Source organism: Pyxicephalus adspersus, chromosome 3 (genome assembly GCF_032062135.1).
Source record: "Pyxicephalus adspersus chromosome 3, UCB_Pads_2.0, whole genome shotgun sequence".
Lineage (NCBI taxonomy): Eukaryota > Metazoa > Chordata > Amphibia > Anura > Pyxicephalidae > Pyxicephalus > Pyxicephalus adspersus.
This window is the reverse complement of record NC_092860.1, coordinates 16,252,684-16,262,853: the sequence shown is the minus strand read 5'-3', so window position 1 is coordinate 16,262,853 and position 10,170 is coordinate 16,252,684. Positions and strand designations below refer to the sequence as shown.

The window sequence follows — 10,170 nt, the reverse complement described above, 5'->3', positions numbered from 1 at the left end:
GATTGAATACTAATGCCATCTCCTTGATCACATCAATTGCTGGGGAATTGGTTTGTGTGCTCCCACCAGTCATTTCAATGAACTTGGGAGTTGCGGTGCAGAACTCACTTTTGGGACAGTCCGGTCATTTACACTTTGAGATCGTTCTTCTTTTCTAAATGCCCTAGGCCGAGCTAGCTGTTCATAATACATATCAATCCTAAAACATACGTGCACCATTAGGAAGTGTTGTGTACAATAATTTGGGTGTCACAAAGGCGTCCCCAAGTCCAACCAACAATTGTGTCAAAAACAAGAGGTTGTAGCCTTGTTGAGACATGAATTACCCTGTTACCTGCAGATCCTGCTCCATTGGTGGGACGTGAGGACAAGTTTAGGAAATTTTTCTTGAAGGATTAAAGAGAAACTATAAGTTTTGCGTGCAAGGCTATGACAATGCCAATAATGTGTTTCAGACTTGATAGGATGTAGTTTGTAGAGATTCAGGTAGTGGCGGTAATTTATTAATAGGAATGGTCGGCTTAAACCTTAAGACACCAAGAGCACCTACAGATTGCAAAGGAGTGCGAAATGGTAATGGGGCAGGAATTAGGAACATTTTCAGTGCTTGGATTCTCAGTTTTGCTGACCTTTGGGGCCCTATAATGCTGTACCTTTCCCTTATAACACAGTATTTATATAGTGCTGACATATTACGCAGCGCCCACAGTCATGTGACTAGCTGTCCCTCAAAGGAGCTCACAATCTAATGTCCCTACTGTAGTCATATGTCATTCATACAGTCCAAGGTCAATGCTGGGGGGAGCCAGTAACCCTAACTGCATGATTTTAGGATGTGGAAGGAAACCCACGTAAACTCCATGCAGATTGTGTCCTGGCCGAGATTGAAACCCAGGACCCAACTCTGCAAAGGCCAGAGTACTAACCACTGAGCCACCGTGTTGTCTTCCGGATAGTGATAAGAAATGCCATAAACCTATTCAAAATGTATCAACAGCTGTCCTATATTGTCTAGACAATCTGCAAAGGTGTGTTGCTGTACAAACTGGCCATTCACCTCTTTCCTTGTTCCATTAAGCCAAGCCCTTACATCGAGCTGTAACCTAGCAATAGTTTTTTTTTTTTCTTTCAGTGAAAGAGTTTAAATAAAACAAGTCAATATTGACTTCATTCACTGAGCCTGTAATATGACCAGGACATTATTCTGGTAGATGATAAATATCCTATTAACTATTCTTATGTTAAAGAAAACTCCCAATAATTATTTTAGTCACTGCAAATATTCTACGGCAATGTTTCTCAGCAGAAGTTGTGTGAAGTCGTAGGGTTCCAAAGGTTGCTGAGGGTTCTTTGAACAATAAGCAATTTGCACCTCTTAGGTCAATTGAACTGACGCCAATGATCTTTTTGGCTATCTATAAGGGCGACATTCCTAACCCTGGCCAACAATGTAAAGCTGCGTACACACTTGCAATTTTTGTCGTTGGAAAGGATCTTTCACGATCCTTTCCAACGACAAGGGAGTGCACGTATGTCTGATAGACATTGAATGGATGGGATGGTTTAAGTGTATCCAAACAAAAATGTATTACATTTTAGCCTGCCATTTGTTAAAATTGGCGATTTGCTGAACTTTTTCCTGACACTTTAAATACTAGAACTATAAGTTAAACATAAAAACCTAACTTTTACAGGTGGAAAGCTGTTCTTTTTTTTTTTTTTTGTAGCACACAGGACTGGATAAACTAAAATTTTAGCCATGGGACAGGTGAAAATGCTCCAATCTATTTGTGGAAGTGTGTAAAGTATATTCTAATTGTTTTTTTTTTTCTTTTGACAATTCTGTATTATACCTTTGCAAGACTTGTGTCTTTGATGTGTAAGCTCCTTTGTGACCTTATTTTTGGGGGAAAAGTTTGTTTGCTATCACATTTACACTGTAAAAGATACGTTATTTTTCCCTCCTAACACAAACAAAGATTTTGAAGATGTAACATGAACCCTTTAGGCTAGTTTCAGACCTGCAATTGACCACAGTGGTTTACCACCACTTAGCCGCTCTCCCTGCCACTCAGTTCAACTGAATAGGAGCAGTTTGGATCCACTTTTGTGTAGGCAGTTGCAGTTGATTTTGCAGTCTAGTTTGCTGAATGCTTGGAGTCTCTTCCATTGATTTGAATGCAACTGCCTTCAACTGTAGCTCACAGCAGTTAAAAGTTGTTGCCGTTGCTGCTGTAGGACTGAGAAAGGTCCATCAATTTACTGAAGACTTTGAACCCCAACCTCGACCACATGGCATAGAGGTTGAGTGTGACTGAACTATGGTTGACACAACTACTGTAGAGTTAAATCGCACGGTATTGAAGAAGGCGACTGGGAATAGCTAACGGAATCAATTTGCAAATCTAAAAAGGGCCTTAGGCTTCCTCTGAATTTTGTCAGACTCCCCTTATCCTATACTTGGTACATAGGTGGACCACCTCGGGGCTTGCTGACTCTGAGATTGCACCACTCAAAATATTCCTACAACTCAACTTGTTCTTTGCCTTAACATGTTCAATTTAAAGGCAGCTGGCACCCCCCTCTCAGGATTATTCATTGATGCATCATTTTGTGTGTGCACATTCTTTCTGCTCACCTGTCCCCCTTTAATATCAGGCTTGAATGATAACTATTTTCCGGAGGGCAATTATATCAACCCCTCCAAAAGCAGCTGCTATGTGGGGCTGAAAGAACAGCATTCAGAAATGATCAATTTATAAAAAAAAAGACTTCACCAGTGAAAATTTTTTAATATTGAAGTCTTGCTATCATCTATATCATATATAATTCCTAAAATAAACTACCTGACGCTTACTTTAGGGGGGATGAATTATTAAATGGTCATGGATATAGTATAGAAGTTCAACCAAATCCAAAATTAAACAGGACAAATTCTAATATCAATCAGATTGGTATGTGAAAACGCTGTATAGAAGCAAGATGATAGAATATTTCTTGGGCCAAATATGTTGCATTACAGCTTTCATTTTTAAATTCAATTACTGGAAGGGTAAATCCGATGTGACGGGACACCCAAAGTAAGGCGAAAATTAGATGTCAGACCACAATTGCCAGGATCCTTGCATTACAGTGGAAATCATGGAGCTGAATTAATAAGCTCTGTATTAGAACTTGGGTGGTCCAGCAAACCTTAACTGGATCTGGTCAAGGATTAAAAACATTTGCCAACTAATGGTAAATAGTTTTTAGGAAGTATTTTCTAGGTTGGATCCCCCAGGATCCCCCCAGGATCTCTAGGCTTGGATAAATCGGGCTACATTTGTTTGTGAGGACATGGGACTTGTAGACAAAGGAAGTAGGTGGTGAGCAGTTGCAAAACCTTAATCTGTTTAATGAAAACATCAAAGCAAGAGAAGCACTGGCTGGGTAGGTAGGTAGGTGTTCATCTACACAGTGGTATTTTGAATTTGTAATGTTCTTTTCAAAAGATAATACTTATAATATTACTTATAATTTAAACTATTCAACATGATAACGCCACCCTTTGAACGCCACCAAGTCTTTGAACTCCAGCCTAGTGACTTGCCAGGTTTAAAATGATGATGTCAGTGTTCTGCTGGCGGGAGGAAACCTTTATTTTCTTTTCTCAGGTCTCCGCTTTTAATTTTGTATTGTGCGTGTGCTGATTTGTGTCTGCCAAAGTAGCCAAGAGCTGCACACCTATTGGGGTTTACATGATACTGTCCTTTCTGTGCCAGACTATCCATCTAGAAAATAGATGCTGTTTAGTGCCTGAACAACGATGGTGCTGTCCTTTTAGAAAGAAACCAGATGCAGGCATTGCCATGGGGAGTTCTGTGCTGTCTGTAAATACCTGGAAGTGTTTGCACATCCTGTGCAGATCATAGCAAGTGCCACCTTAACAATCGCTCAGTCACTTTCTCAAATTTCTCAAAGAACCAGAGCCTGCAGATTTAAAAGTGGGTGGCACTGAACCGCGCACTGCCACCACAGTTCAATCTCTATGGGGCTGCTGCAGGTAAAAGCTACATGTAGTGTCACCACTTAGGCTTAATGGCATGAGGAAGCAGTAAATGCAGTAGTCAAAGCAAAGCATGTAGATGTAGAGGTCCTTTGAATGAGATTCTGAACAGTAACTCCCAATAGACACGAGGGGGACCTGCATGCAATAGAATATACTAGGAGTAGGAGCTTGTTCAAATCTATAGAGGAAATTAGGTATGTGTGTGGAGGTGGTGGTGGGGATCCACCGTCATTTTTAGTATCCATGAATAGTACAAGAATCTGAAAAGTCCAACATTCTTTAGTTCTACTTTGTTATTAAGCTTACAAAATATCAGAGCTGACTAAGCCTTTAGTTGGATAATGGATCTTTTTTTACTATTTGCAGGTGATCGCAGTGGTTATGGATTCCTTTACAGACAATGACATATTTCGTGATATGCATGAAGCTTGCAGAAAACGGCGTGTTCCAGTATACATCTTGGTGGATGAATCTCAACTGCTGCATTTTCTTACTATGTGCCAAAACCTTGGAGTCTCAATTGAGGCAGAACCGGTAGGTCTCAACTAGACCAGATTGTCACTCTAACCGGTCAAAGTCAGAAATTAAACATGCTGTTAGGGTGCCAGTTGGGAGCAAAATACCAGTCTTTGGCTGTTCTGTTCCTCCAAACAACAAACCCTGTAGTTCCTTGAACTGTCACGCTTGGAGAGATGGAAACTCTGGGGGGTGCTATGGCTTGCACAGTAGTGGTGTTAACCTAAGGGGGGTTAAAGTGCAGGATCCGAGCAGCAGCCTGGTCTTATTCAGTGGTGAGCATGTTGCGCTGTAGGCAGGAGAATATCAAGGAAGGCCAGGGTTGAGGCAGGCAGCAAGCAAGAGAGGTCAGAAACAAAGCCAGGGGTCAAGAACCAGAAATCCAGGAAATAGACAACTGTCACACAGGAGACATTGGGGACACGCGGGTCACCGCAGACACAGGGGAACACGGGGAAAAAGAAGAGGAAATGAGACAGGGAGACAAGGGGTTACCACAGGAGCTGGACTGGGAAAGCACTCAATTAACAGAAAGGTGTAAAGCAAATGTTTAGCAGAGAGCTCTGCACTAGTGGAGACACGTTGCACGAACGCCGAGTTCTGTGTTTGAGCCAGCTAACTAGCCAAGGGCGATTAAGAGGCTATTTCCTGATTGGCTGACAGGAGGGGCGATATTGATTAAATCTGGAAGAGCAAGCGTGTCCAGGCTCAGAACTGTCTGCACGCACAGAAGAGGCACTTGGGCTTTAGCGAGAAAAAGGTAAGTGTAACATGAATTGCAATCAGAGAAGTTCACATGCTTCCCTGTAACCAGAGGACTGGCAGTTTGTAACAATTACAACAAAATAGCTGGATACTGTGGTTAATGTATATAATGTTGATTGTAGGGGTGAGCTAGCAGTATAAAGCAATTGTTAAAATGTGTAGCTTTTACTGACTGTTTCTATACCTATACTATAAATCATTTTATGCACTGTCTCTACAGTATATGCGAGTTCGTACCTTAACGGGCAACAACTATTATACCAGGTCTGGTGCCAAGATCGTTGGGAAGGCTCGTGAAAAATTTCTGCTTGTTGATGGCCTGAAGGTTGCCACAGGAAGTTACAGGTGTGGTCTTAGCACGTGTACTATAGCCAGTCAATGTTGTCATATCTGCGCCCTAGAATGTCAATGTTTACTTTGTGTAAACATAGTACCCATTTTGCTACTGTACTATAATATGAAAAGCACAAATTTACTGTCACAAAAAACATTTATGTTGGTTTAGTCACAGCTAATAATTGCTATGATTAGTATGTGGATTTCTTTCTACCAATTAACTTGCTTTGTCATCTCTCCACAGTTTTACCTGGATGGATGGCAAACTGAACAGCAGTAATATTGTAGTATTAGGAGGACAAATAGTTGAAAAATTTGACCTCCAGTTCAGAATTCTTTATGCTCAGTCCAAGCCAGTTAGTACCAAGATACTAATGAGTATACGCAAGTGCTCTGTAACCAATGTTCTTGCAGCCCAAAGGAAGCCTTTTCTAGCAAATCTCCTGCAGCTCGAGAAGGCAAAGTTGTCAAGCACGCCCAAGAGAGGGGCTGCTGAAACCAAAACCGCTTTAGAGAAAGATGTTGGTACTCCAGGTAAGGTTAGAGCTTCTGATGAGGACTGGTTGCACAACTGTGAAATAATATCTGGTCTCAAGGAAACAGAAAGTGTGGCCACCCAGACTGAGCCTTGCGATGGCTGGTGGAATCATAGAGGAGTAGATGCAACTACGCAGACCAATGTGCTCACTTCAACAGCTGGGACTCAAACTGCAGTTTCTGCCAGAATAGCTTCTACCCAAACTGTGATGGTTTCAAGATCTGCAACTACCCAGACAAATCAAGTAGAGGAACAGTCGACAGGACTAAGCAAAACCACATCTGTTTCCTCTACAGCAAGGTTGTCCTCTTCTTCTACATCCTCCACATCTTCGTCCTCCTCCGCTTCCACTGCTAGCACAGGATCCAACACCTCTATTTCCTCAAGCGGTGGTTTCAACCGCTCTGATTACACCATGCGAGACTCTTTCCAGAAACTTGGCAAGGACCGTCAAATACATTACACCTCTATCCGGTCCAAGCTTGATCATATGGTATCCATCCTCTCCAGGAGGAATCGATTTACCAGCTCATTCCTAAACTGTGAGCCACCAGCATATGGCTTGCGAAGAGATGCAATGCATAGTAGTCTTCTTAATCTCAGAGATGGTGTTCGTTTTGGACCTCATATTTAGTACCAGGCCTTGAGTGTTTTGTTGTAAATATGGTACGTCTTTTAGCTGCAACCAACAGCTTGAAACAGATGTTAGGTGAACTATAATGTTGTTCTCTAGCTTCACCACTTTTTGCTGTAATTTTAGCACTTTATTCTTTTGATTGTACTACTAAGACTCAGCTATAACACTATTTTTTTTTGTTGTTTCCTTGTACCTGTATGAGAACTCTCTCTAATCTAAGTGCCTGCATTGCTTGATTGTTGGTAGCTATAACTAAATGCAACATTACAACACAATAGGAATCTTGCCCAGTTTCCAGGATTGGGAGTATAACCCTTTTTCTCGTTTGACTTACTATTGGTCAATTGAAAGATCCTTGAGCTAGGATCTTGATGTTGATGTTTGCTTATCACTTAGCTATGGTTCATAGACAAATTAGGAAAGTATATCCTGATTGACTAAAAATAAAAAAATCTGTTTTTATTATGCCCACAAACTAATTGAGAGTTATAGCACCCCCATTTGCCAAACTAATTGAGAGTTATAGCACCCCCATTTGCCAATCGGTAGTTTGTCTTTTTTTTCTCTGAATGGCTTAGAACCCTTGTCAAGTTATAATGCTGTTTTGTTGCCACTTCACCATTCAATCTCTCTATGTTTCCATTGACCATTTTCACCAAGACAAAATAAATTAAATAGGTTTTCACTAAAGGAAGCAGTAAGGATAAATCTTGAAGTAGGTAAACCCTGTTAGGGTGAAAATTCCTTTTAAATCCCTGCTACAAACCACCTTCATAGAGCATAGGCATTAAGGACATTTAACCTGTAGTGGATTTAATACCTACACTATACACCTGAGTCAATTTTGACTTTTTTCTGCAGCGCTTTTTTTTTGGAAAGGTTGGTTTTTTCCAAAACTATTTTTTTCATGTTTATAATATCAATGAATGCACATGTTCACTGAACCTTCTTCCAATGATATATAGCATTGATGTATAAGAAATTGTCAAATATTGAAGACCTTAATATGCAAGACAACGTTACTTTTACCAGATGGCTTTTTCCATGCTTTCATGGTAGAATTGGCTCACTAGGTTTGATTTAATAAAGCTCTCCAAGGCTGAAGAGAATACACTTTCATCAGTGAAGCTGGGTGATCCAGCAAATATGGAATGGATTCCTTCAAAGTCATTTACTATTTGGTAGCAAATGTTTTGAATATTAGACCAGAACCATTTCAGGTTTGCTGAATCAATCAGCCTCACTGATGAAAGTGTTTTCTCTCCAGCCCTGGGTAGCTTTAATAAATCAGGCCCATTTTCTTTTGTCCTGCTGTTATATAAACTAAACCTGATCATTTGGCTGTGCTGTGCAATAAAAGAAAATTTGGGTTACAACTTGTATATTTTTACCACTGTAATAGTAACATGTGGTCCTTGAAATAGGTATAAGTTATATTATTTATTTTGGAACAGGGTTTCATGGGATTTTATAGCGTGAGTACTACCTGAATGAAAAAAGGTCATTCTAACCAAACCACTTCAGTTTCCATTACCCATTTAGATGGCTTTTCTTTAATACCTGAGATTTTCCATGGTTCTCTGATTGCCTGGTCAACTTAGATCAGTCTTAGCTGTACAGTAATATATTAAGGCATATTTACATTAAGGTAGTCATTTTATGTGGTAAGGGGTTCTACTACTTGGCATGTCAGGAAAATAGGGGTTTTGTTGTATGGACCTTTTGTTTGGTTCATGTTGTAGCACTATGTATTAGCTGTCTTAATTCTATGTGCTGTAAAGATTGGCTTAATAAAATAAAAAAAGGCAGTGTGTTAGTTTTCATTCACCTTTTCTTTTTTCAAGAAATAAAGACCTCATATAGTAGAATTTCTGGACCTTTTTAACACGGGGAATCCTTAAAATAACTTTCCGATCTTTACAAAACTCCTTTTATAATTACTACATCCATAGCTCACGGTATATTAGCATGGTGGTCAGTTGGAAGACTGATAGCTAAAAAGTTCATTGGTGTCAGTTAAACTGAACTGAGGTACAAACTGCTCATTGCTCAAAGAACCCCTAGCAACCTTTGGATGAATTCTGGTTGAGAAACACTGTAGTAAAAGGTTTATAGCTGTAAAAAGAACAAAGACTCTTCTGCAAGTTGTCAGAGGCCCTTTTAAACAAGCCTGGCAGTTAACGACTTTTCCACAATGGCTTAGTGGAAACAATGACGCTACGGATACCGATATGAAGTTTTCCTTCTAGAGGACTGTGTGCCACAATTGTTTAATGGAAATGGAAATAATATTCCAACTTTAAATATTTACACTCACCAGAAGGATGACTGCTGCTCCAAACTTGCAGTTGATATAATTCTTTTTGATGAGTATGAGGTTCTAACGAGACCTATTATAATAAACACATCAGGTTGGGTTCACTTGGTTTGGCAATTACAATAAACTGAGTACAAACCTGAGCAACTTTTAAAACTTAAGTCATGTTTACAGTGATAGCTACATGTTCATATAATTGGTATATGCAAATCTTGATTTTTCTGTAAAAGACTAACCTAACCTCTATGGCTTCCTGAGCCTCCCTACTGATCATTGAGGCTAACCATCACAACTTAGGGCTTATGAAGAGTCAAGCTCAACTTTTGGATCAATTCCATTTTTAGGCTGCACGTTCAAGCTTTCGCGATTGTTTTCACCAACAAAAGAGTAACATGAATGAAACAGTGCCGTGCACACACCCCCATTCTGCTCTATGGAGAGGGGAGGGGGGGGAGTGAGTGAGCTGCACATTGCTGTACTCTTCTGCATTGAGTTGTTCTCCGTCGGCTGGTTATGGATGCATCAAGACACATCCATAAATGGCGTCAGGCGACCACTGTACACATCAGATTCTCACCTGACATGAACCTGACCTTTGCCAGTTGGTGATAATGCAGGAGAATGTTTACTGGAAATTAAGCTTTGCAGTGGTTTAACAACTATATCAATGAATAAATGATTCCATAAAACCAATATTTATGAATAAGATAAAATTTGCATTTAAAATAGTTCAACTTTTTAGCAGTAAGTGGTTTCTAAACTACTTGTATAAGTGTACCACAATGCAAGTTTGTGATCATAGACCTGCAGGGATAAACAGCCCACTGCCTGTGTTCCAACTCAGAGGTCATAGCTGTAGGAAAGGCACGACGTGGGCCTTTTCTAAAGGCTTTCCAAGGGACCTTCAATTTTAAGGGGTGATTTTTAAATATACAAGTTTTACAATTTATAAATCTACAAACAACTAACAACAGTGGGAGACCGGAACCACCTCAAAACAAAAGAAAGGTTAT

At 40.0% G+C, this 10,170-nt stretch overlaps 1 protein-coding gene across 1 annotated transcript in view; it reads left to right on the top strand.

Moving 5' to 3' along the window:
* The window catches only part of FAM83D (family with sequence similarity 83 member D), an 8,156-nt gene extending 1,037 nt beyond the window's left edge, over positions 1 to 7,119 (top strand). The window contains exons 2-4 of the mRNA XM_072403714.1: positions 4,415 to 4,582; positions 5,550 to 5,674; positions 5,910 to 7,119. Coding sequence (XP_072259815.1) covers positions 4,415 to 4,582; positions 5,550 to 5,674; positions 5,910 to 6,837 — 1,221 coding nt within the window. The 3' untranslated portion in view covers positions 6,838 to 7,119. The remainder of the gene's footprint in view (positions 1 to 4,414; positions 4,583 to 5,549; positions 5,675 to 5,909) is intronic.
* The last annotated feature ends 3,051 nt before the right edge of the window (positions 7,120 to 10,170 follow it).